This window comes from Apteryx mantelli, chromosome 1 (assembly GCF_036417845.1).
Source record: "Apteryx mantelli isolate bAptMan1 chromosome 1, bAptMan1.hap1, whole genome shotgun sequence".
Taxonomy (NCBI): Eukaryota; Metazoa; Chordata; class Aves; order Apterygiformes; family Apterygidae; genus Apteryx; species Apteryx mantelli.
In genome coordinates this window covers 98,838,415-98,866,218 of record NC_089978.1, presented here as the reverse complement: position 1 = coordinate 98,866,218, position 27,804 = coordinate 98,838,415, and the positions used below count along the sequence as shown (strand labels likewise).

General features: G+C 40.4%; 1 protein-coding gene across 3 annotated transcripts in view; it reads left to right on the top strand.

The window, feature by feature from the left end:
* AGPAT3 (1-acylglycerol-3-phosphate O-acyltransferase 3) overlaps positions 1 to 17,822 on the top strand; it is a 94,879-nt gene extending 77,057 nt beyond the window's left edge. For 2 of the 3 annotated variants that reach the window (XM_067289755.1, XM_013941667.2), the window contains exons 2-9: positions 552 to 778; positions 7,033 to 7,202; positions 7,405 to 7,566; positions 10,216 to 10,369; positions 10,806 to 10,908; positions 14,325 to 14,400; positions 16,697 to 16,895; positions 17,492 to 17,822. In XM_067289755.1, the coding sequence (XP_067145856.1) occupies positions 601 to 778; positions 7,033 to 7,202; positions 7,405 to 7,566; positions 10,216 to 10,369; positions 10,806 to 10,908; positions 14,325 to 14,400; positions 16,697 to 16,895; positions 17,492 to 17,580 (1,131 nt within the window). In that variant the 5' untranslated portion in view covers positions 552 to 600 and the 3' untranslated portion in view covers positions 17,581 to 17,822. Of the gene's footprint in view, positions 1 to 551; positions 779 to 7,032; positions 7,203 to 7,404; positions 7,567 to 10,215; positions 10,370 to 10,805; positions 10,909 to 14,324; positions 14,401 to 16,696; positions 16,896 to 17,491 lie in introns of those variants that run through there. The other variant, XM_013941668.2, reaches the window with a different exon arrangement.
* The last annotated feature ends 9,982 nt before the right edge of the window (positions 17,823 to 27,804 follow it).

Genomic DNA, 27,804 nt, shown 5'->3' with positions numbered 1-27,804 from the left:
CTGTAGCCCCCAGCAGCCCTTCCTCAGTGCTTGTTCAGAAGAAGTGTATAGAGCAGCGGCTTTGACAGCAGGCTGAAGGAGTCACTACATTTGCACAGCTCCAGAGGCTCAATGGGCCGTGTGTTGGGGTGCACAGGGACAGTTCAGGGGTAGGACTAAGCAGTATTGGAAGTACTGCAGCCATAGTGCAGCTTATTTACTGATTGTGGCTTGACTGATCTGGTGCAAATGCACAGGTCTGTGTTTCTCCCAGCCATAAGTCCAGTTATATAAACTTTGTTTAAAGAGAGGTGTGAGATTCATCTTCAGCAAGCAGTAATCTTCTTGGTGGACTGTGAATTGTAAATAATGATTCTTTCCTATTTTTGAAAGTGGTTTGTACCATCAACAATTTATTGTGTGAAGACCTGAATGAAGCAGGCCTGAAAAGCAGAGTGTTATTGGGTTGGGTTCCTGTTGCTGAAGTTGCATGGACTGTTTCAACGCTCCCACCTTGCCTCCTCAGGGCTTGTAAATCCAGTCTCAAATAGATTTTTTTCTTTCTTTTTCAGGACAGTTATTCTGAGTGACGGCCCTTGCAAGCGCTTCTGAGTGGTTATCATGGGCTTCATTGCCTTTCTGAAGACCCAGTTCATAGTTCATCTCCTCATTGGGTTTGTTTTTGTTGTGAGTGGACTAATCATTAACTTCATTCAACTATGCACACTAGTCCTCTGGCCCATAAACAAGCAGTTTTATCGACGAGTAAACTGTCGCCTTGCCTATTCACTTTGGAGCCGTGAGTATGCTTCAAGGGGATGTGAGGTCTTGAGGGAGGGAGGGGAGTGTTTCTTAAATGCAAAAATAAATAAATATATTTATATATGTTCATGTTTATATATATATTTGAACATGAGCCATCAATGCACCCTTGTGGCAAGGAAGGCCAATGGTATCCTGGGCCGCATTAGGCAGAGCATTGCCAGCAGGTTGAGGGAGGTGATCCTTCCCCTCTCCTCAGCCCTGGTGAGGCCACACCTGGAGTGCTGGGTCCGGTTTTGGGCTCCCCAGTATAAGAGAGACATGGAGCTACTGGAGCGAGTCCAGAGAAGGGCCACAAAGCTGATTAAGGGCCTGGAGCATCTTTCATATGAGGAGAGGCTGAGGGAGCTGGGGCTGTTTAGCCTGGAGAAGGTTTGGGGTATCTTATCAATGGGTATAAACATCTGATAGGAGGGTGTCAAGAGGACAGGGACAGACTTCTCTCAGTGGTGCCCAGTGACAGGACAAGAGGCAAAGAGCACAAACTGAAACACAGGAAATTCCACTTGAACACAAGAAAACACTTTTTCACTGCAATGGTGGTTGAACACTGGAGCAGGCTACCCAGAGAGGTTGTGGAATCTCCATCCTTGGAGATACTCAGCAACTGACAGGACATGGTCCTGGGCAACTTGCTCTAGCTGACCCAGCTTGAGCAGTGTTGGCTGGACCAGATGATCTTCAGAGGTCCCTTCCAACTCCAACTATTCTGTGATTCTTTATTATATGTTTGAGTGTGTGTGTGTACGCATGTGTACATATTTACTACCACACACAAAAGAGTTAGAGAACTAATAAGTTAGTAGCAGGCTTTTTCAGAGAAGTCCAAAGCAACCATCTTTTCTGAAATACTACGAAAACAAAGTCATGTTACTGATGCATACTGTGACTTTGTTATTTAAAAGAAGTGCGAAGTAAAGCTGCCCCTTTCTCCCCACACACTGTGTCTTGATTGGTAGGAAATTGCCGATTCTGTCTCAATACCATTTTCATCCTGTGTCAGAGCCTGTGTTAAGTGATGTGAAGAGGAAGGAGGAATTCAGAGACTACTTCAGGTATTTAGCGTAGGTGCTATGCTGACCACTTGTTTGGGAGCTCAAGTTGACTGTGTGGCCTCTGAAGAGAGATGTCTGTCTTTAAGTACCTAATGCAGATGCCTTTATAGCTGGATGGTGTGACAACTTCAGAGCCCTTTTATACCCTGTGGTGTCTATGACGTCTGTGTATCCTCTTGTGAACAATTTTCTTCTGCCTGTGTGACAGATCCAGTGAGTGGGGCTGCTCTACTCTCCTCTTCCAGACCTTCACAAAACTTCTTCCCTGTGGATGAATTTTTTTCTCCTCATACAGCTTAAGAGGACATTGGATTTCTGAAATGAGTGTTTAAAAGGCTCCTTAATCCAGATGTCACTTCCTATTTCAGTGGTGAATCATCTATTTCATTTCCATTCTCCATTTCCTCCCAATGTACATGACCACTTATTTAGTGGGAGTTGCTGAGCACTTCAAGTAAACGAGTGCTTAAGTTACAGTTGAGCAGTCCACTAACAGGCACCCCTATTTTTAAATCATTGATGTGAAGTACTACCAACAAAAATTCTTTGAAGTATCTAGCTCAGTTGCTTGTTAAGCTTGTTGTCCTCGTCCTTCCTGTGCTTTTTATCCCACCTATTCAGACTGCTGTCTAAGAAGCACAGGAGAAAGGAAATTGAGTAGAGAATGGCAGGCAAACTGTCAGGAGAAAAGGTTTTGTAATGGAAAAATGTATATATAACTAAAGCTAGCATGGTTGAGGGGGACGTGGAGGTGTGTGTGATTTTCTTGTTTGTTTATTTTGCTTGTAAGTAATCCTTAATGTCCTTTTAATAACTTACAACCTGATCTTATCCTGAAAACTAATGTTGCACAAATAGTCTGGCTTTTCTGAAGATATGTGCTGCTTGTACCTGTAAGGTTTGTAGGTTCAGACTCTTGATTTCTCCAAGTTAGCACTGTGTGTACAGAGATCATGTTTTAAATGCTGTTGTCTATCTGCTGTATACACTGAAAGTACCCTACGCTGTTTTTCAAAAAGATTCAGAAAAGTCGAGCAGATAATTGGATTGCACCTAGAATAACCCCTTGTGTATAGCCTACTCTATAAATTAAATGAGTGAGAAATTAAATGATGAAAATTAATGTGTTACATGGGCTAGAACAGTGATGATGGCCTGTAATGGAAGCGCTGACAGAACATGCACTCCAATTGTGATTTATAACAAAATAAGTAAGCCCTGTAAATGTAGTGGTTCGAGTGTTGCCATTCATAATAAAATGTATTCTATTACATGGAAGCCTTTTGGCTGTGACTCTATAGTTTGGTATTCTATTCCAGAAGCTACATTTTGGTCACTTATTTCAAAATGTTTATTTTTTGGCTGATAGTTTTCGTGCAAGAGCTCTGCTTACAGTAGTTTTTCCTGTAACAAAAGCTGCTCTGCCAGCCTGGCAGAGGAATGTGTGCACAGGAATAGATACACAGGTGTGCGTGTGTGGGTACATATACTGTGGTCTAGAGAAAACAAGGCTTTACACTTACTATATCTCATCTCAAATATGTAAAGTATGGCTTCAAAGGAAAAGGAGATAAACTCTCTCTAATGTCCATGGCAAATGCTGCAGGGGGAGGGGGGAAGGCAGCAAGACAGATATGGTTTGGACTTGAACATTGTGTAACAGTAAGAAGTGCTGCAATCATCTGGGGAGGCTGTGATTCATATACTTAAGGACAAGTCAGACCAGTGGTCTCAAACTTCTTGTGTCCACTCCTCCTCTTTAGCTGTGATAGCTGAACCCTCTCTCTGGGCCACGTGCACCTGTGCTCTCTCCCCATGCTGCCCTGCCCCAGAAGCAGGGGTAAGCCATACCTCCCAACCAAGCCCCACTGGAGCACAAGTCTGCAGTTCATATCCCTCCTGCAAAAAGAGGATTTGCACCAGAAGCTCAACAAGTCCCATCCTGCCTTTCTGCAGCACCCATCACCCCAGCCAACTTTTAGCCTTCCTAACCTGACCCACCGCAACCTAATGCACAGCCAGCCAGAAGCTGGGACTCCCCCAGAAGCAGCAGCATGGCTCTGCCCACATGCACATATACACTTACGTGTGTTCATGTGCTTAGGTGGGTTGTCTCTGTGCTGAGAGCCACTGTTTACAGCAAGCACCCATTAGGGACGGTTTTTGCACAACTGATGTAGCAGTCAGTTGGGGGGGGTCTGGATTTAGGTACCTCCAAACGTCCCTTCCAAGTTGATTATTTTTCAACTTTGATACTTTCCCCAGGCAAACAGTTTGTCCACATTGCTTCATGTATCCCACCTAGGTCTCATGGAGCATGTGCTGCCCCTGCCACAGTGCGGAACAGCCAGCCAGTGGTACTGATGGTGGTAGCTGGGCCAGAGGGACCTGCAGCCCTCATGGTGCTGTGCCGCACTCTGCTCCAGTTTGCCAGTTGCAGTTGAGAAACATCTGGTTTTTAATTTGTGAAACAAATGGCTTGCTTTAGGGGTACTGTTCAGCCGGCGAGCACATCACGGCGCCTTACAGAATTGCCCGTGAGGGCCTGCCTGTTCCCTAAGGCAGCACTGCCTGGTTAGGGGGGAGACGTCGCTTCCTTCTGTCACTCCTGCCAGGACCATGCTGGGGTAAATTGGTGCTGGAGGTTTCTGTCAGACTCTGTACTAAAAGTGAACACTTCTTCACATATTTAATTCATGAAGGAAAATCTATATTCCAGGCTTACTCATGTCAACTCTTTTTCAGATGACTCATGCCTTTGGGTAGCGCAGTATGTTTAGTTTAGTTTAGTCTAGTTGCAGATATGATCTCCCAGAATCTTAGTACTTTAAAATGACTGTCCTTAGCTTTCAAAAGAGCTGGGAGATGAGCCATGCCTTTCTTGCTTATTTTGTTCCCGGATGGCTTGTGAGGCCATAAGACCATTTGCTTTGGCGTGTTGGAATTTGGACCACAGGAAAGGTTTTTGTTGTAGTAAGGTGGTGTTTGTTCTCAGTGACAGTTACGTGAAGCATTGTAAGTCTTACTTGCTCTTTGTTTAGAAGGATAGCCCTGCTGTAGCAATGACAGGATCAGTACCACACAAAATAGCTATAACCCACACACCAAAAAAAAAAAAGGGAGGGGGGAATGAACCCACTCCCTGTTATAGTTACATCATTTATCAGTATACTTGTAAAGGACAATCTGTTTCCTCATATTAATTCTCTGTCTCATCAGCCCTTCTGTTTCAGTATGAACTCTGGCAAATCTCTAAGCAAAGTTTCCTCCACTGTTTCAGAATGAATAGTATAATGCTCTTGCACCAAATCATCCGTGCCTGCCTTGGCAGAATTTTTCCCTGATCTTGAGGAAGAAACACATGCATTGCTGCATTTTCTTATCAAAAATAAAATACAAGTGTATTGGATACTGGAGATGTTAGTCCTCAGCGTGTAGAGAACAATGGAAAGGGAAATTGTTCAGGGTCCTGCACTAAGTGTAGTCTACTCTCCTGAGCACCTGCAAGAGCGTAGTTCTGAAGTGGGGATGTTCTTGCTGTCCTCCCTTTTCACTGAGCCAGGATAATCGGAGCAAGAATGATAAGTGATCACATCATTCCCAAAGGAGACAAAGCTAGAAAGATATCACAGAAATCTCTAGGTGGTATAAGCTATTCTTTGCTTTAATTTCAGTTGACAAAGGTTACACTCTGTTGACTAAAAAGTTGCATAACTTTCTCTTGCTTCCAAATGAGTGAGTCTTGAAAAAATGGTACAGGATAATGGCCTGGTAGTTACACGGACATACAGGGAATACAAATGAAATAACTAGTGTTGAAGAAGCTGTGTCTGTTCAGCAGATCATAGTATTTCTTTTTTCCGTGCTATTAACCCAGTACTAAGTTTGCCTTCTCTCTGGTGTGGTGCAAAATGGGACCCACTTGTATATAGTAGCATGGAAGAGGTATGCTGAATTGTGATCCCACTGATCAGAAGCCCTTGTGCAGGAAGGTCCTACTCCATTTGGCAAAACCAGGGCCTTCTCATAGAAAAGTGAAATACATAGGGAAGCAAAACCTGACATAACTGAGAGGACTCCATCCAGTTTGGTCCTGCAAGCTTGTCACAGTAATGTAGGAAGAGTTAGAATTCAACCGTGTCATATCTTTGCAACCAAATTTTTATTGCATCCATAACTCATTGAAATGAGAAAATACCAATGGACTATAGTTTGCATGGAAACAAATCTTCCTGCTGGGAGGATGAACTGTTCTTACACTTTTTATAGCTGTCCTATGACACAAGTAATGACTTCTACCTGCCTGACAGTACTGAAATTAGAGAAGTAGGTTAACCATAGCAATTACATTAGTTAACTGCTGAACTTAGGTGGAGTTTTCTTTCTTTCTTTTTTTTTGATGTAGAAAGTGGGGGTGAGAAATAAGAGAGTAGGCAATGAAGGAAATGTACAGAATGGAGTGAGAGAGACACTGGAATATTGAAAAGTTGGAGAAGACTGAGGGGAAATGACTGATCTCATTCCTTCTCTTGAAGGCAAAGGAAGAGAGGCAATTACTATTCCTGGCCTTGACCAGTTATTTTGATAAATTAGCCTGATCCTCTGGTGCTTTTGAGTCTTTGTTGATAACCATAATGTAGAATGATTAAAGTCCTGTGTTCTAATGTTAAACTCTATTGCAGAAGGTCTGTGGCATCATATCCATTTAAAAGCCCTTTATTGGTCTGTTAGCTCCATAAAGCTTGCTTCATGCTGAGTAAATGCATTAGGCTGGATCTATGCATAATTTGTATTCCACCTGGGAGAAAGCATACTCGTTCAGTGGAGCAATCAACAGCTCAACAGTCTGTTTTCAAACAGATTTTTTTTTTCTTTCAGTGATCATGAAATTTCATATTCATAATAGAATGCCTGAATTTGTCGCTGTTTAAAAACTTGCTAAATTATCCATAACGTACATATCTAGTGACCTAAATATTGCATAAGGATAGTGGTGTGATTTGGTCTATACCTGTCCAAGCTTTCATTTCATCTGTAGTGGATTGAATTGAAAAGGTGAAAGTGGTATCGGGAGGCAGAAAAGGCTGGCCATTAAATTGGGCTGGAAATTAAATGGTAAATGCTTTCTGCAAGCATCACACCTAACTTGTCTCTCTCTCTCCATCACATTTGTCAGAGTTAGTAATGTTGCTGGAATGGTGGTCAGGCACAGAGTGCACCTTGTTCTCTGACCAGGCTACGGTGAATACCTTTGGGAAAGAGCATGTCATCATCATCTTGAATCACAACTTTGAAATCGACTTCTTGTGTGGATGGACTATGACAGAACGCTTTGGAGTACTAGGGGTATGTGGTGCTGTGAGTTTTCCCTTCATCTGGAGAACTACAGGTCTATTTTAAACCCATGCACGTTCAGTTTCTTTGCATTTGGGTTTCCACATATAATTCCATTAGGTCTCCATCATCTTAACCTTAATGTTTTTGTTTGGTCTCACTGTATAAATTAGCAAATGACATTTTTGGATTGTTGTTTTTGTTTTTCTCCAAGAGTTCCAAAGTTCTTGCTAAAAGAGAACTACTATATGTGCCCCTAATTGGCTGGACATGGTACTTCCTTGAGATTGTCTTCTGCAAAAGGAAATGGGAAGAAGACAGAGATACAGTAATTAAAGGATTAAAACGTTTGTCTGATTATCCTGAATATATGTGGGTAAGTGTCAGGTTTCTCCTATAGTATTGACTGCGCTAGAAGTGAAATGGTGAAGGAGGTACTCATGTGGCACAGTAGCCTTATGTCAGGGGAAGTTCTGCTCCCTGCTTCCTTCACTCATAGTCAAAGAAAACATATGCCTTGTTTCAGGAGGTTTTGGGGGCATGCTTGTAAAGAGTTGCTCTTATTTGCTTATGGTTAAGGAATATCATTTGGAAGGCAACTCAAGCTTGCATAGATGATTAGAAGCTTGAAGATGATTTATAAATCATACTTGTGTAATGCTTGTTAATTTTGTCTTAGCTTTTTTGTTTTTTTGTTTGAAAAAAAAATAACAGCCCATATTTGACTAGTGTCTATATAACCTTAAGCTAAATTTTCTGAGGTAGGCTAAAAAAGACACACAAACAAAAATGTTTCTTTTCTTGGAAGAATGTGTAAGTGTGTGTGTATTTTGGGAGGAGGTTTGCATAGACCATAGGTTTTGATAGGAAGTTCTCGTGTTGGTACATTCTTTGATCTATAAAATTACAGATTTCCCAGAAAGTCTCTATGAAAACAGATGGCAAACTTACACTTGCTTTTAAAGCTATGCTTTTCCTTTTCATTTTGACAGTATTTGAAATCAAGGGTGAAACATCTGTGGTTCATTATGTGCAATGTCATTAGATTTTACTGCAATAATGCAATAGTATAATCAACCTATGAACCTTCTTTTAGCTTTGAATGCAAATGTTTTGATAAACTTACTGTTTTACAGCACATTTAATGTACAGTTTTTTAGCTGTTAAAACATTTTAAGTACTTTTTTTGTTCATTTTAAGTGAATTTCAATGTTATCCAATAGTTTGTCAAAATAAATAGTGAAATAGTAAGCTTTAACTAGTAGATAGTGAATGTGCCATTTGTGATTTTCTATCATTACAAAATATAAAGAATAATAATCTGGACAATGTATTTTAAACTACTTAATTGCTTGAATAAACAACTATGAACAAAATTTAATATATCCTCCTGATTAGTTAAAAAAGTAAAAACCTACAAATTAAAAATGTCAAGACTATATTTTCAGTTGTGAATCTATACATTTTAATGGTTTTTAGTATTGAAAACCAGGGACTAGTCTCTAGGGAAAACAGCTAAAAATATATATATAAATGTAAAACATAGCTAGCATTGATTATTTAAATTAAGACTTCCTGCTTGGTAATTTAAATCATGATTAAAATTGACTTGAATAAATCGATTTCCTAATTTTTGTGCATGCTAAATGTCACAATTAGGGTTGTCTGTGCAACCTTCCTTAGGTCTTTTTCACATATGCATTACAGTGTAGTCTGTATGGTGGTCCCCAGCTTTAGTTCAGAAGGATCACTGCATGATTGAGTAGACAGGATGGGGATGTCTTATAAAAGAGAGCTTGAATTTAAGAGTGTAGGCCAAGGCTGCAGTATTACACGCTATACCTTGCGCTGTCCTAGCCACCTGTCTGTGGAGATGGGTTAGGTGTTCATAATGAAAACTCCCCAATGGGCCAAATGAAGATTGCATGGCCAGCCTCTGCTCTGCCACTGTGCTCGGGCATTTCTAACTATTGTGTTTGGCTTTGCAGTTTTAACATTCATTTAACTTACCTTTTATGGTACACAATATATGTATACACTACAAAGAAAAAGTTGAGACGCTGCAGTACTGACAAACAACAGATGTATAGTGACTCATTCAGCAAGCCTTTCTTTTGAGTTGCAACATTACAGCATTGTACCATACCGCTGTGGGAAAGGGTAGTAGCAGCCTTCCCTTCCCCTTTCCCTTTCCCCCGGCTATTGCCTGTCTGTGATGCAGAGGTTTATGCTCTGGAACACAGCAGTGTTTCCGAGGTAAAATGAAGTCACAAGAGGAACGAGGTCCACCGTTCAAAAAGGCCAGGGATAAACAAATTCACCCCAGGGCGCTCAAAAGAGTTTTGTCTCCTCTTGGTGTTGCTTCTGGTCTCTCTTGCAAGTAGAGCAGAGGTAATATAGAGGCTGGAGAAGGACAGACCCATGTTTTGTGCTGCTTGAAGTAGGTATGGGAGGATTTCAGTGTTAGTAGTTACTCAGGATACAGTCAGACTGGTGATTTGCAAGATGAACAAGGTAAAGGAATTAGGGAAGGTACCACTTTTTCTGAACACAACTGATACAAATACAGAAAAAAAAAACAGAAAAGCTTTCAGGCAGACAGGTCTGTCTTCAGATGAGTAATTCTAGTTGTATACAACAAACTTTAAATGAGGTAGTTAGTGACTAATGTTTTTTTCCAGAAGTGGTTGTGTGCTGATGTTTGGATTGCTTTCTCTGATTTGCAGTCTAGTCTACCACCAGCCAAAGCTGTTCTTTTTTGCAAGTGAACGTTTCATGTATAACCATTTGGACTTTTGTAGTCTTAAATTTGGGACCAGTATTGTTAAATTTAAATATCATCTCTTGTGAGTGAGTTGTGAGGTGGTGTTTATGCCTGATACATAATGAACAAATCAGGCAACTGAAGTGTGCCTGTGTGTGAGCGTGCATGCACGTGTGTATCTTGCAAAATTTTTCAGTGTTCTGCGTGGTTTCTTCTTGTGATCACATGTTATCTTTGTTTTCTCCTTTTGTCTTGTACTAGTTTCTCCTGTACTGTGAAGGAACTCGTTTTACAGAGACCAAGCATCGTATCAGTATGGAGGTAGCTGAATCCAAGGGGCTGCCTAAACTGAAATATCATCTGTTGCCCAGAACCAAAGGTTTCACCACTGCTGTCCAGTGTCTCAGGGGAACAGGTATTGTCAAGCTGTTGTTTGTTCCTAACATTAACTGTAATATGTTATTTAGTATACTGTGTTGTTTAGCACGGTTTAGTATACTCTGTTTTTTGTTACGTCCATTACGATTAGTGAGTTAGCAGTAATAAACATTCAGCGTATTAACCTTTATTTGTGCCACGTAACTCAGATAAGTCTTAAAAAACAATAAACTTCTCATCTATGTCTCTGTTGCCTAGTTCATCAAGTCTTGTTGTCTTTGGTAGCACACGTGCTGCATAGATGGGAATGTCAGGTGGCTGATGTTTGTGCTTACATATTTTGAAGGACTCTGCTACCTGACATCATTAACGCAAGGCTTTCATGAGGCCCTGTTGCTGTCTAATGCAAGGATACTGGCAACACAGTTGCTAGAGATGCTGATGTAACAGCCATATTTTCTTTTTTGCAACAGTTTCAGCAGTGTATGATGTAACACTAAATTTCAGAGGAAACAAGAACCCGTCTTTATTAGGAATTCTTTATGGAAAGAAATATGAAGCAGATATGTGTGTAAGGTGAGCATATCGTGATGGAGGTGAGCCCTAAGATGCTTGCTTTGGCATGTTGAAGTGTGTTCAAATTTTAGAGAGAAATGTCCTCTGCCATAATCCCCTTTTCCTTGTCCTTCAAGTTTCTCTGCAGGCCACAAACACCTTTCTGTTTTCCCCTTACTTTTGTTTCATTTCTGTGTTTGAGAGCCAATGACGTCACCCAGCAAGACAGAGAGCACTGGGTAGACTTTCTGAGCCTGAGTATGTCCACATTGTCTTTCCAGGGTTTCCTCAAGTTTTGTGAAGTGAGGACACTTGTCTGCCCTTTTCCTTTCTCTGCTGGGAACAGAAAACCAAATGTTCTGTCCCCTTCCCAGTCCTTTGTGAGTGTATGCGTAGTATAAATAGCCTGTCCAACAAGAGCAGTCTCTTGTAATAAGTGGTGTAAAACTCCTTACTGTGCCAGTTTCTCTCCTTTTCTCACATAGTTTGATTAGCAGATTAGAAGTTAAATACTGCTGAAATTCAAACATTCAAACATCATATGAATGTGATGGTTCATTCCTCACAGTTGGGCTTTTGCCTAAAAGAACAACTCCTAACACCTCTCTCGACACAGCATATACATACGTGCATGCACACACACACACACACACACACACACACACTTTCTCTCTCTTGATTTCTGCTTATTTGCTTCAGCTTTGACGGTGTCCTTGTGATCGTAATAGCTTTGACCTTTCCTGTTGAATTTCTTCTTTTCCCTTTTATGTTTGAATTTGACAAATGTCCTGGTTGTTCTTTCCATAGCTCTTTTGACAGCTCATCATTTGTGCTTTTTTGAGGGCTTAACCCACACTTTGGAAAACATTACTACATTCTGGTAATGAGGTTGATCACGTTTATAAAATAAAAATAAAAACTGTCACTTCCCCCACTCCACCTACCTGGCCTTGGGTCTGTGCACTGCAGATGCCTGCCACTGTCCGTTAATGAAAGCAGATGGGTCATGCCAGAGCCTCCAAGGGTGAAAAGCTGTGGCGAAACACACTGATTATCTGTGGTGTCTAGGTATAGCAGGAACAGTTTTGTGCCAAAAAGCTAGCCCAGGGAAGGCGCAGTGCTGCAGCCTGAATAGGGAAGGACACACGTTCCAGTGCTTCTCTCTGGTACTGTGCAACTTCCATGAGATTTTAGTCTTTCAGCTGGAAAGACTCTGAAGGTGATGAGCAGAGAGATTCATGCTTGGCAGAAATATTCCTGATGAGGAGTGGATGATTTGTAAAATGAACAACTTAACCAGCTAGCAAAGCAGCACGTTAGGTATTTGCCATGTATAATCCCATTCTGACGGTAGATGTGTGTTGCATGTCTAACTAGGTCTGGGATGCACATGCGTGGATGTACGTGTGTATAATTATACACTGAAGAGCGGCTGTATCCAGTTAAATATCCTTTAACTTGCTAATTGAGATGCAAGTTGGTCTTATTTATTGGCGAGGCGTTTGGAAGAAAGAGGAGGAATGTAGTCTTCAGTAGTCTTGGGTTCATAAAGTTCTATTGAAGAGCAATGATGTTGCCAGATGAAATTACTAATTGTATCCTATTAAAGAAACTAATGACTATGTTGCTCAGATAATTTTGATTTTAAAATATGCTTGTGGCCTGAATCAACCTTCTCGAGATACTTTTTTTACACTTGAAGCTTTTCCTGTCTTTTGGGGAGGATGCTATGACATTGAGGAAATTATTTTACAGTCTTTTTGCTGAAAATTGTGTCCTTAATGTGCTGATAGACTTGGCTTAGATCAGAGACAGGAAGCATGTAATCTCTTGGTTTTTTGGAAAAAGGTATATAAAGTTACCTGTACAGAGGTAAGAAGCTTAGCCTATCTGCAGATGATCTAGTCTTCCTTCTGACTGGCTCCAGGAGAATAGAAATCATTATCTAAATTACCAAATGTTCTTGCTGTGAGTACCCTCTTGTGGTGATCTCAGTAGAGTGACAACTTTAGCAGAGCTTTCAACAAATGACTTCTTACCAAGCTTTTATTTAGCATTATTTGTATTAATTGAGTGACTCCTCCTGTTAGAGCTATTAAAAGGAAATCTGTAAAAAAAATTAGTGTTTTGACTGGTTTATGGCAATGCAGAAATGTATTAGAAGCTTTGGGCTTATGAACTGGACCATCTCTGGCTTGTTTTTTCCCAGTAGTGTCTTTCTGTTTTGCTCAGTGAATCACTCATTTGGATACTCCCTGTCCCCTCTGAGGTTGCTACATAACTACAAATAATTGAACCTTACGGGCTTTGGTTTTTCAGACTGAGCTGTCCTAGAGAGGTGGCCCACAATAGTGTACTGTCCATTGCTCTGAAATAAGACTTGCACTTTCCAGGTTTCCTGCTGATCCTGTACTTCTGCTTCTTGATATGGGACACAGTAAAACACCTTCTCCCTGCTGCCACAGACTCATAGACTTCAGTTTACTTAGCAGGAATGTACTCTGTAATTGAACGGCAGCAAATAAGTTGTATCTGGGATCACTGTGCCTGGAGTCCTCCCAGAGATCATATTCTTGCTCTTACTGCCCTGCTGTAAGAGGGGGCCGAGACTGTTCTAGCATTGTCAGAAATGCTCCTGGGTTGAGTGTAAGAGGTGTGTGTGCTTGTCCTCTACATGCCAAGCGACTCCTGTCTGAATTGTGCCACTTAGAGAGTTGTGCCACTGAGAAAGGAGATGATCCATTTGTGAGTGTGCTAATGGCATATCCCAGAATTAAGAGTGCAGGAAAATGGGGTGGCTCTTCGCTACTAGAAAGAGATTCCTAAAACCTTCCAGGTTCCAGGTGAAACCAGGTCAGTACCCAGGGTTATGCATAATTTCTGTATGTACTCCGAACTGTATGCCTCAATCTGTAGGGGCAGAGAAGCAAAGAGAGAAGTGCAATCTCTGTGGAGTAAGGTATTTTCCTTAAAGTTGGTACAAAGTGAATTTTTAAAACCCCCTCCCATTCCTCCCAAAATGTTTTTTTTTTTCTCCACTAACAAATTATAATGAACTTTGTCCTGGATTTTGTTTGGATTTTGTTTTTTTCCCAGCTCTGGATGTCTCAGTCTGAACTCATTGGGATTCAGCTGGTGATAGCTCCACTGAGGGAACAACAGAGTTTTAACGGGAATGTTTGTTTTACTAATGTGCTCTGAAATTGATGAGAGGTTGTGTAGTTTCTTTTGTTTTAGGAATATGAGTTTTTAGATGGAGAATCAGGGATTGTTTAACTCCCAGATCTTCTCCACACTTAAGAACTCTAATGCCAGCAGTTAGTATTACCTCCTGCTTGTGCCTGATATTGAATGGAAGATCTTCCCTAGAAGAGGTCTTAATTCAAATACCTGGATTTTTCTTTAATTCTGTTTTCTGAATCTCTCTAATAAACCAGGAGATTCCCTCTGGAAGATATCCCTCAAGATGAAAAGGAAGCTGCAAACTGGCTTCATAAGCTTTACCAAGAAAAGGTAAATGGCTTTGCTTTCTCCACTTCGGGACTTTCACAGGGGCAATGTGTTAAAGAACTGAGTGATGCACGCTTCTCCATTGGAGGGAGAGAGGAGATGAGAATATTTTTATAATTTGGCAGCCATTCCTCAAATTGCTGGAAGGAGCAGTGCAGACAAGCTCTGAGGAAGCCCTGTCCTTGTGTCCTCGGCCACAGAGGGGTGGCTAGTAAGTAGGTCTCAAATCGCAAAGAAGCACTATGGGATTCAGAGGGAAACCCAGGCTGTGGAAGACTATCAGTCCACTATATTTTTATGTTCTTCAGCTCCTGGGTCTCTGTCATGCATTTCTAAAAGCTCCATTTCCCCTACAGATGATTTTATCCACTCAAGAAGAATGATAATTGTATGTCAAGGGCAGCTGCTCCTGGCTCTGAGCCACAATTGTCCTCTGCTTTCATTTCTTTTCTGCTATCACTTTCCTTCTGCCTCCTTGTAATATCTCTGCAGTTGTGTGTGACATGGTACAGACAGTTTCTGAGATCTGCTGCCAGAGACTAGTGTATCCCATGGTCAGAGTGTCTTCAAAGTGCTCAAAGTTTCTTTTTTTCTTTCTTCCTTTTTTCCCTTAGTTGGTTAATTTCTTGATGGCAGATTTAAGTTCTGTGGGGAGGGGGGAGGAAAACTGTACTTAAAGTTGCCCAGTCCTAATGCAGGCTGGACTGGTGAAATTGAAATGTGTATCTTGATTTTTGTGCTGTTCCTGTGTGGGGGAAAAAGAGGAGCATAGAAACTTTGACTTTTGTGGACTTTCTTCTGCTATGATGACCTGTGTTGCAGCATTTCCCAGCTTATGCTTAACCTGTAGGTAGGTAGCAGATTATTTGTAAGGGTCCGGAAGTTCCATTTCAAGTTTAATTTTGTTCATTTGAACCTAATTTGAGTAGGTAAGCTCTAATACAACTCAGGGGAGAGAAGTTATCTTGTGAAGAGCAGTAGTTATCTCCCTTCCTACTCCCCCCCTCCCCCCCTCATTTGCAGGTGCATCAGGTGAACTTGTGAGTCAGTTAGTGTAATATAGGATTAGAGAGCTAGAAAGAAACCCTTTGGGACCTTTGAATCCAGCCTCCTGCTATCACGGATATGCCATTACATAATTCCTTTGTAAAGAGGTTCTTGGATGTGAGAATTCCTTCTGAAATTCCCTGGTTTTGAGGAGCAAACATTAAGATACATTTTGCAAAGGGTTTCTTTTTCAATTTTGCTCCATCTTTGCTAAGCTAAGCAGACCCCGCATGGAGCATTCCACTTTGCTTGGCTCTGTTCCTTGGACAGAGTGCTCTGCTTTGCCTCCAAATGGAGAGTTTGATGCTTCTTGCTGATGTTGGCTGTACCTCCATTCAGCTTTGGTGTCAGATGATGTTAGGGGAGATGTTATTTATGTAGGTGGGTATTTTATATATTGATCTCATGGTGCTAGCAATCTGTTGTAACTGGAATCCTTAAAATGTTCTTCCTGTACAAAGGGAACGTTCTCAAAAGGATGCGTTATTGACAAGCAATGCCTTGAGCTTCTTAGCCCTTCATAAGGGAAGCTAAAAGAAAAATAACTTAAGTGGGGAAAAAAATGAAAAATAGCCTTACTGAGCCATCCGTGATAACTTTCAGGAGCATTAATGTAAGCTGAGGACAGAATGTGCACATGCTATTCATCTGAGCGATAAGTTTCATTATTGCATCTGTCTACAAGCTCAGCTCAGAATCTAACAGCTCCGTTGAAGTTCTGTGGTTATGGCTGCATGTTTAAGCTTCCCAGGGCAAATTAGATGCCAGTATCTTTGCTTCATATTAAAATGATGTCTGGGCTGGTTAGTTTGTGCTTTGCCTTCCTCTTTTGGCTGTACATGCAGCATTTTTCTGCTGTGCTTTACTAAATCATGCTGATCTTTCTGAAAATGAAAACAGGAAGAAAAAGCATCCAGCAGAGGAGCAGGCAGTGTCTGAATTGGCTCTGGCCTGAAACTGCCCTGACTTTCTAAGAAATTAATAAAAAGGTGAAGGGATTTGGTGGTGGAGAGACTGATATTGTTTCAGCTTCTGATTGTGGCCAAGATTTCCTTCAAAGGGCTAATACAGTGGCCTTGGCAGTAGACAGAAATGCCCAAACAAATGACAGCAGATGGAAATGAATGCTAAGTACCCTTGACAAGTGTTTACCTGAGATACAGTCCTTGATGTTGTCCTGGAGTTGACCAGTCTTGGATTGTTTTGTGCAAACATTATGAACATGTTTTCTTCCATCTTCTCTTTCTCCCAGGATGCTTTGCAAGAGATGTATAATCAAGAGGGCATATTTCCTGGCCAGCAGTTTAAACCTCCTAGAAGACCGTGGACTCTCCTAAACTTTCTCTTCTGGGCCACAATTCTCCTGTCTCCTCTCTTCACATTTGGCTTTGGAGTTTTTGCAAGTGGATCACCTCTTCTTATCCTTGCATTCCTGGGACTTGTTGGAGCAGGTAATAAAAGCTGAGGAGAAGATGCTAAGCCCAGAGTGACAAAACAGGATCCATTATCTCTAAGCTCAGTGTATCAATTAATATGAATGGAAGTTGCAGAAAAGTATTTGGATAGAAATTGAGGGCCTGCTCCCTTGACTTTTTATCTTGTATAGCATTCTGATTATTTGAAAAGCTTTAATCCAGACAGGCTCATCTTTATATCTTAGACAGTATCTTTAGCAATGAATAGCAAGCTACTCTTGTAGTCCAATATTATGATACAGGAAGAAGAGCGCACTCTTACTGCACATTCTATCTGTGATTAAAAAAAAAAAAAAGCTTGCCATTTCCAGGCTACCTGTCAGGTTAATCAACATGGGAGCATTAATGATATTTTTTAAATCTAGAATGTCATCCTCTTTTAGTGACATCTGACCTGTGATCAGTGTGCAGCCTCATACAGTGTACGGATGAAAATCAGTGTGTGATCTGTAGACACTACTGATCTCAGACTTTGGATAGCTCATGTTTTTTCTGCTTGTGTGTTTGTGTGCAACTTCCTGAATCTTTTAACAGCTTTAATATGCCTCCCATTTTTCTGTTATATTTTAAAGCTTCCTTCGGAGTTCGTAGACTGATAGGAGTGACTGAAATAGAAAAAGGCTCCAGCTATGGCAACCAAGAATTCAAGAAGAAGGAATAACTGACAGCTGCAGTTCAGCACATGTAACCAGACTGTGGTATCCAATTAACTTCAGTTAAAAAAAAAAAAAAAAAAAAAACCACTTAGAAACTATCTTTTTCTTAATAACTGATGACTAATATTAATGAATAAAACTTGAGCCAAGAATGAAGAAGTTGGAGGCATCAGCTGAAGAGAAAGCATCAACTTTCTGCCTGTTTAAGGATTACTGTAGTCAAGCTATGGGAGAAAATCTGGAGGAAAAAGGAAACTAATTTTTCTTGGGGGTGGGAGGGATAAAAGGGGCATTGGACATGGCCATGTGCATCTTCAGATGACTGAACACACTGGTTTCTGTCAAGAGCACTACACTCGCTTTTACAACAGGAGCCACTGAATGTTTCCTCTTGCTAAAGCCAACGTAATGTTTGTTGATTTCCAACTTTTTTTATTAATGCTCCAGGGAAAAAACAACCCTTCTTAAATTAATTGACAAATGTTCTTTGGGTTAGAGTCATTTTGGAAAGGCTGCGTTGTCATGGCTACAGATGAAATCCTATTTGTATGTTACACTGATACTTTTTTATTTTCAGGCAACATCTTAACTTCTGTAATGCAAGAGAATGGATAGTGGAGTTTGGATGGAAGCAGTATGTTACTGATTGGCACATACTGTAGAACAGATTCACTAGTATTAAAATGGTATAAAATTCTCATCATATTTGCTGCCAGCTGCTCAAGGCTCAGTTTAAACTCAATATACTACTTTGTTTGGGCTTATTTTGTTTTCTGAATTAATAGTGACCATGGGATTTGGAGCTGTGCAAAGAAGGAAACTTATTCAATTGTCCTGACGTTTCCTCCTTTTATTTCTGTTCATGTCTGTCCTCACTGAAGTCCCATTCAACCAATCTCTCTCAGTAAACTGGGAGACAGCAGCAGAAACCAGCACAATAGTTCTCAAAAAGCTATCTTTTACATGAAGTAACTCTTAAAAGGAGAGGTTGGTAGCAATCAGAGTTCAAATACTGGCATCTTTTCAGCTTTTAATGGGAGTTTTGCTATTGATTCAAATGGGGACAGGATCTTATCCTGTGTGCTCTACCAATAGGCTATGTTGCACTTTTTACCTGGTTGTGCTTTAGATGTTAATGTGAAGTATATTGCAAGGTGAGCCGTACTATTAAGCACTAGAGTAAGTTTGGGATCTCTTCAGGGATTTTAAATAATTTTAGTTTTCCTTGTTGAGCTTTGCATTTTTTCACTGAAAATTAGAGATCAGAATTGTGGCTGTACCTTTCTTTTTTTTTTTCTTTTCTTTTCTTTTTTTTTTTTTTTTTCCAAACGCACATTTTGAGATTTTGTAGATTGCTGCTGTATGCATAGCTGGAGAATTATTTGCAGACAGATGGAAACTACAGATATGTTCAAGTCTGAAGGCCAAATTCTGCATTTGGCTACACGCAGAATTTGGTGAAATGGGTTGCAAATATACAGCTGAGTGCAGAAGCTGACCCTCAAGGTCTGTCATTTTAACCCAGCTGCCACTAGCCTATTTATCTCACTTTTGTAAAGAACAGATCTTATCAAAGCACTGATCATTATTTTCATCTTTGCTCTAGTAACCAAGATAAGAGAGTAAATATGAAAAGAAGGTAAATTATTACTCTTAACTGTTGGAATGTAACCTCTTCTCCCACAGGTTTTTCTTTGTTTTTAAACATTAGAAGAGTAATTTCATAACTTAGAAAAATATTTTACTTGAAGTCATTAATCACTGTTCCATCATGCACTTGATTTTTATTTGTTGTCTTTTCAACAAGAGGATTTGAAGGATGTCCTATGTTTTCTGTCTTTTGTTAGACCCATCCACAGTGCAGCATTGTACCAGCAGCCCCAGTGTTAGTATGTTGTGCATTCTACCCCAAAAAATTCTTCCCTAAGCTCGAGGGTATAAAACTCTTAAATGTCGATGGAATTTGGAACATGCTTTGGGAATTGAGGAGAACAGAGCCCAGCCATGACTTTGTTTTCCTTACCAGATGTTTTTGCGCTCTCCTTAAACACAGTTAGATTTCCAAATGCTGATAAAGAGAACTCCCTGATTTTCTTTTTTTTGTTGTTGTTGTGATCAGAGGACCAAAACCAGTGGGCTTCTTTTTTCTCTTTTATTAAGTAATTCGGTAATGGATTTAATTCCTGCTTGTTAGAAAGATGTTACAAATGCTGTATTCTTGCTTTCTGAAGATGATAATGAGTATATGTAAATTGTACTGGTTTAGCAAAGCAAGGCTTGCAAAGCAAGCTGACCGTTGACTATGTTTTACACTTATCTTTTATGCAGTATATTGAGGGGCATGACAAGAACTTCACAAAATAACTCCCTTAATGTTAAGAAGAGGGAAAATGTTCAGGGGGAAGGAAACTAGTAGCCTTTCTCTTTATGGGATTCTTTTCTCCTCTTAGTGCATGTAACTCCCTCTTAGGAATCATGGGATTAGTGCATGTACATCAAGGGGAGAATAGTCAACATTTCATATTTTCTTATCGTAACTTATTAGTCATGCATTGTTTTTGAAAATATAATAAATATATCATCATTTGCTTAAATTTTGCTCTTCTAAGCAGACATATCAGTAACCCTTTGGAAAGCTGAAATATGCAGCAGTGCACAAAACAGTATAAAAACAGCACAAATCTCTTCATTTTGAATTTTGTCTCATCAAATAGGGTTTTTTATATATATATAAATATATATATATACACATACACAGAGTATGTATAAATTAATATGATGGGAAATAGCTGAAGTTAATGTCACTAATGAAGATTAGCAGGTGGCTTAGATTGGAAAAGTGAGCATAGATTTTATATCTTACACTATTTTCTTCTGAGCAATAATAAAAATATATCATGTTTTTTGTCTTTGCTTTTCAACCATACTGTCTGTAAGTTTAATAAAACTTATTGCTATAGGAGCATTTTCTCTCTCCACCTTTCAAAACTTTCATTTATTGCTTGATTGTTTAGATTAAATATCATGTTCTCCAGTTATGGACTTGCAAGCTGACTTTCATGGAGCTCAGCGTTGACTCAGAAGATGCATGGTTTTGCAGACTAAATATGGACAAATGCTATGCTCTGGGCCTTGGCAGCCTTATCATTGTCATGAACAGCAACGATGTTGCTCTCAAAGCAGAATTTGCAATTCCAAGATAGCATCATGTTGACATATATCTGCCTTGCTAAGAACCTGGTGGGAGAGCTCTCAGACTGCTGGCTTCATGGCAACTCTGTTAGGAAGGCAGAAAAAGCTGATGCTGAAGAAGGATGTGTGATGTTTCCAGATAACTGGTATCCGGAGGTCTTGATTCAGTAGGGATTACCACTCTCTGTTGCTCACTGCGGGCTAAATGTGCTCTTGCAATTGACTTTGTGTTACTGAGTAAAGTATTTGTCTCAGGCGCAAAGAGCATGAGCAATGTTCTTTTGTTCTGCTTTAACTTATCTTGAAGGGCTCTACACTTAATGGCTGACTAATAAATATGACTACTACCTTTGTTCTAATTGCCTGGTATTCACAGAAAAAGTGAATGTGTCTGTCTACTCGCTGCTTCTGTGTGATACCACTCGTATCCATCTACTGACGTCTGTGTATTTGCTTGCCTGTATTTTCTGTGCTTTGTTCAGTTACGATCGCTCAGTGGGAGCTTGGAGCTTTCCAGCTCAGTCTGACAGAAGCCCCCTCGTGTAGCCTGAGCTTCTGTCTTCCTGAGCTTTGGCACTGGCTGACCGGCTTAGTATGTCTGGAGTGACATTTAAGTCCAAGTCTACTGATAACGCAACTTTGTTGCTACGGAGCAGAACTGTATTAGGGAAGATAAGTCCTACCCAGGCCTGCTCGCAGATGCCATCAGTACCTGCTAGCAGGACTCTCCCTGGCATTGAGGAAACTAGTTAGAGGGGATTAGCACATGGTCTTCACTGGCAGTTGGAGTAACTCGCCAACAGGTGGTCAGTGTGTATTTGATAACTGCTAAAGGTACGGTTCCTGTCTGGGACAACCCCCAAAACTGTTTTCATGTTTTCACTTCATGCACGTTTTGCTTAAAGAAGTGTGGGGTTGAAGACTTTTTTTTTTTATGCTGAGTTCACACTACAGAGTGAACAGAGTGTTCCAGATTGAAGTGTGATAATATTCACAGATTTTGGCATCTTAGGGAAGTATTTACTAAGCAAGTCCAAGGCCAGGACGGACAGACTTAGTCCAAGTGTGTTTCACGCAAGTGCTGCAGGCCAATGCAGCTGAAAGTGAAAAATCCATCCCTAGGTTCTCTCTGAAAACTGGTTACAGCACTGTGGCTCCCAGCACCTCCTAGATGTCCATGCAATGATGCCACTTGGCATGAAGTTTCTGGTTCACAGCAGTCAATGTTATGCATTCTGGTTTGTGCCTGTTGATAGAAGCCCATCTTCATGGTAATGTTGAATCTGTGCTTCAATGCAGTTTGTCGTGGCTGCTTGCTTCCTTACTTTTGAACCCTTTGATCCAAAACGGGCTGCTCCAGAGCTGCCGGCACTGCGTGAAGCTGGGATTTGAGGCAGATAACAGTCGTGCTGAGTTGCAACTTGCATAGCTGAAAGGAGGGGGAACACACACATAGATACAGCCAAATTCTTGCCCTGAAAAAAATGGAATAATTGCCAGGAGCTTTGTAAACCAGAAATCACAATGTATGTGGGCAGGCAAATTCTGCTCTCTAAAATGAATGTGAAACTCTTTGTGGCCATTTATGAGGTGACTCTTGCTACATTCATGTGATTGGGCTCAGAATTTGTTTTGAAGGGCCTATCTCCTCATTACAGATGGCAACTTTTACTCTGCCATGCTTCCCCATCTTTATCTTGAAGAATAGTTTATCTGACTTTTCTCAGCAATCTCTGTACGAAGATCCTCACAGATTTTTTTTTTTTTTTTAACCTGCTATGGTTTTGAAGGAGAATTTTGTAGAAGTAGAAGTCAGTGTTACAGGGTCTGTGTCATGCTTGCTAGCCACCAGAAAATATCGTGAAAATATCCCACGCCTTTTGGAACTGGGAGGACAGTGAATTGCCATCCATAAACTAAGCATCATGTTTCTTTTATCATTAGCCTCTCTATAGAACACTACCTGTATTTTTTAAAACATTATATCTGTAGTTGGAAGCTACTCTTCAATTCTAGAAACTTGGAAAAAGTTAGTTTGTTCACTTAACTTTTGAGAGTACCTGAGTGTAGTTGATTGTCTATTTCTAAAAAGCTTTACAAACTCCACTAGCAGAAAAAGCATTCTGTCTTTTATATATTTTAAAAATTTTAAAAAAAGGAAAGTTTTATCAGAAACTGGACTATAATACTGCGTTTATCTAAACTGGTAGTATCCTTTAATGTGGGGACCACCACTACCAATTTTCAGTCTTACACAAGTTTTATTTCTTTATTTTCACCAACATACATTTTCAAAGAAAAAAAAAAAACAACTTACTAGTTAAATCTAATTTGAGAAGGGAGGAAGGATGGGCAGCACAGGTTAATTAGGAATGAAATTTTTTTCCAAGGCATGAAATGCTTATACAGACCTCATTTATTATGTGCATATGCATCTGTGCACACAGACAAGCTGTACCTATTTACATTATTTTGCTTCAGCTGTGTCAGAACTGTAAGTTGTGACAATTGAATGCCACTTGCCTGAAAGGCAGTATGCTACTGTAAACTGGCATGTTACTCAGTCATAATGATCACCAGCAAGTACTGTAGCTTTAATGAAAATCTTCTCTCTGAGAACACTAACCATCCTTAACCTGACTGATTGTTACAAACTTGTAATTTGGGGGGAAGTGTAAGCACCAGATTATCATTATTAGCCAAATCTAATGAGTAATAAAACTGTATACAGGGTACACATTTACTGTGCATGTGTATATATTTTTGTACATTTTTACAGTTATTTCCTACACTTGATTTTATGACGTTCAGAAAAAATGCATCTGAATCTGGTAAAAACTATTACTAAAAAAAAAAAAAAACCTGTCACCTACCGTAGTTTCTAAAAAGAACTGTGCCCCAAATGAATACGCAGATTTACAGTGCTATGCAAATATTATTTTGTAAGTTGTCTCTTAAATTTTGCTTAAGTAGTTCATGCTGTTTTTACTGAGCTTTGAGAAAATGATTAATGCAAAAGACTCATCTTGTAAAATAAAATAGCTTTGGCTGTGTGAGAGTACTGTATATTAGAATCTCATTCATGCTTTCAGTTGCTTATTTTAACTGTTTGTAAGTGAATTTGTACATAATATGCTGGCATAGAATTTTTTTAATTGTGCTTAAATGAAAAAGGACTACTGCCAACATCTGGTTTTCTGCAATGTTACTTAATCAGTAGCTAATACATAAATGGAAGACCTGCAGGGTTTTTTTGGTTTTGCCAGTGATTTTTCAGAACTAAACACACACTAAGGGCTATTTTCTTTTTGCTTTATTTGTTTTTATTTCCATTTATGCTGCAGACTGATCCATGTGAGGGCCACATGTCTGCAGCAATAATCCAGGTGGATCATTTTGTTGAGGCTGGGACCCAGGTAGTAAATGAAGTTACTTCCATTCACTGCACTGTCATTAAGAACTGTGGAGGGAGTGTGTGTATACTTAACATTCATAGTAACAGTATATAATATTTTGCACAGCTCCTCAAAATGACCAGGACCAGGGGAAGGGATGTTCCTTTACTGGAGAATCTTCCAAAGTAAATGCAAAGCTATGTGTGATCCAAGAAGCTAAGAGTCCAGCAGGGGAAGCTGGTTGTACAAATAGATGCTGCAGATTAAATCAGTTTTTACATCTCACATCTTTCAAGTTTCTGTTTTTCATTGGAACATAAAGAAGGGCTTTCCCAGCTCCTCAGCTCTACTCCACATCATGCACTCCCACCTGAAAGCAAATCAAGACTCATTGGAAGATCACCTAAGACTTTTGCACCCCTCCCCTTCCCCTAGATTTAGCAAAAGGCTGCCCAACAGAACTAGATCTCTCCAGTTTCTACCTCAAATACATTCCTGGCCTGCTTGTGTGACCTAGTTCTGTAACTGTCTGGTATTGAGCTAATATTGTCCTCTAAGATATTTGCTCTTTTCCTTCCTGGTATTTGAGCCTCTGAAAAATACCTGTGATGATACCATGTTCCTCAGTCATCTTTCTGCTAAACTGCAAGTGCTGAGTTATTTGGTCTTCTCATAGGTTTTCCCTTCCCTGATCCCCTGCTCCATGCATATTCTGCCTTGAAATCATTCAGCAGTAACACTGTATGTTGTACAGGCAAAGCTTTTTGTTTTGAAAGGGTGGGTTCTGTTCCTAAGAGTATGCAAACTGTTGTTGTTATTTTTCTAGTTTGTGCAAACACAACTTTTCTACATCTGCATTAAATCTCCTCAGAGCCATAATTTGTTTTCAAAGGCTGATGGTTTTGATCTGGAACCCTGAATCCCCTGTTCCAGGATTATTTTTTCATCTTAAAGATGAAAAATATAGGTTGAGGTTTTATCAGTGCAGCATAATAAAGAATTCATCTCATTAAAATGGTATGATCCTTAATCCACTCATGCAAAAGCCAACATATGAAAAGCAAAGCCGGCTGATGGTAGAACTCCATTCCTCCCTGTGTGTTTTGTTGCTATGCACCACAGAAAAGACGTTGCAGTTGTTCTGGTACCCCACCAGGACAGGTTAATGGTGTAGAGCATGACTGCAGTGCATGATGAACAGTACCGCATACGGTAGTTTGGAAACGGAAGAAAATATCTGCTACTTGGGCAGAGGAGTAGGGGATGATGTTGGGTGGTTCCTCTCTAATGACCCCAGCTATGTCACAGTGACTTTTATGTTATGGGAGCTTCATATATGTCCTCTTTTTATATTGAAACACAGTAGGAAGTTGCATGTGGTGGTGGCCCTTTCTGGGTCTGGCCCTCCCAAATTAACATGATTCTTAAGTATTTCACCCCTTTTCTTCCAGGACAGCATTTACTACATTAATATATTTAGAGGAAACAACCTGGATGCAGTATCCTCAACAGCAGACACAATCTGCTGCTTCACTGGGAGTGAAGTTCATGTTTCAGACATGCCAGACTCCTGACAGCAGTTAAGTTGGGTAGAGGGCTTTTTTTGAGGGAGTGGGAGGGGGATGCACTTCCTATGTACTTCCAAGACTGAAATCTGCTCTTGAGGGGCTGACAGTCTGAGTGCATCTGTGGAACAAAACTAAGTACAACAGGTGTTTTTATGGGTACATACAAGCTTAGTAACCGCAGTGCAGTGTAAAGAAATACTTCTCTGGATTCTGTCACCCTGTGGCCTCACACCAAAGAACCTTCTTGGCATCATTATACCCCTGCTGTGGTAAAGCTCTGCTCTGGACAGGGGTGAACCTGCTGTGTCTGGAGCTGCCGCTGCACTCCCACTGCTGCTTGGGACAGGTTGGATGTTCGCTAGCTAGCGATGAAACCACCCTTGACAGGAAGGTGATGGGGAAAGGGAGGTTTGTGGATGCTCTTTGTCAAGATTTGTGGCCGTAGGTGGTCAAAATGCTCTGGCACTTGCTAAGTGCCTGAGCCTGAGAAGGATGGCTGGTGACAGTGCAGGTCTTGACTGCGATGTGCCAGGAACATGCCTCAGGACCCAGCTCAGTGACCTGAGCACTGGAGGACAGCGATTGCCCGTGAAAATGGGGAAACAGAGGGAACTTCCCAGTCTGTTTCTTGCTCATGCATTAAGTAATAAAATACTCCTCCAGAATGGAACTATACACCTTTCTCCTCTTTCTTCACCTCTAAATAGAAAGTTCAGTCTAGATCAGAGCTGACCTAGGCTAAACCTCACTGCTTATAGCTGCAGAAGGACTACCTGCTTCAGGTGATTTTCACTGGTAGGCTCCAATTGCACCCGTGCCACATGCCGTTCTTCCATGCGTTTCCTTGGCGTGTATTTGAAGTCACTCTCACTCACATAACGTCATAGCTGAGTGATTGCGCTAGGCCCTCCGTTCGTGCCCTGTGCCTTAGGATTACTGTCCAAGGTAAGCAGCAACAAATTTACCCCAGCAGCTGTATCAGCCATGTTTTTTTTTTTTTTTTCCTCTTCTAGATCTGATCTTTGTTCTATGGTTGGTTTGTTTGTTTTCTATATTTTGTTATGCTCTGTTTAATCCAAGTACAAGGATGAAGGATCCTTTACAGCTAGATCTAGTGACGTGTTTTTTTCTAAAACTTGCAGAATTGGGAATAGCAAGGTAATAATGCAGTGTGTTTTTATAACATTTTTCACTTATGGCTGTCTGAGCACTTCTAAAGCTAGCAAACATTACTTTTCTCACATAATTCATCTCAAAATTAAGCGTTGGCTGGTTTCCAAGCTCTGCATGATCTTGACCAGGTATAATGAAGGGAGTTTTGCAATATATGCGCAGATGACCCAAAGAATTTATACGGGACCAGGAACAGGATAAAGAGGTTTGTGCTATTTTTAACAACTTTTGCTGAGAATAAGTACAGTTTCCCATGCCTGCCCCACCTCTCCTGGCTCTGCTCTGTCAATATAACATATTTGTGATCAAATGGTTTCAGTGCTGAATCTTTCTATAGAATTAGTGGTTCAAAAGGTCCCATCTGTAAAGCATTAATACACTAACAAATGGTCTGGTACAGGTGACATTAAGTCTTTTCTCACTGATAAAGCTTCCAAAAATACAGATTAAAAATTGGAAACAAAGAGCTTATTTGCAGAGATATCAGTACTTTGGAGTTAGGAGGTAACTTTCTGACAGCAAACTACTAATCCTCAGAGCACTGTGAGGAGTAAGCAGTAGGTTTCTTTCTTACAGTCAAGCACACATAAAAACCACGTGGCTCAGGGAATTTTTTTCCAAGGCCCTGGGATAAAGGGAGTGAGTAGTGCGTGTGGGGGGGTGTCTCTGCTTGCAGTTCTGCTGACAAGCTATTTGTGATGACCTGTATGTAAAAGTATCACTTTACATAGTAGCTCTGTAGGATATGTTTAATGTTTAGGAAAGTAACTGTAATGAAATTCTGCATTCAAATTTCAGTATTTGGAAAACCTCTTCTTGTGCGCTCCAAGGACACTTTTTTCAAAATTAAAGGTCATTTCTAAATATAAGAAATTTAACTAGAAATTATAACCTGTGTGTG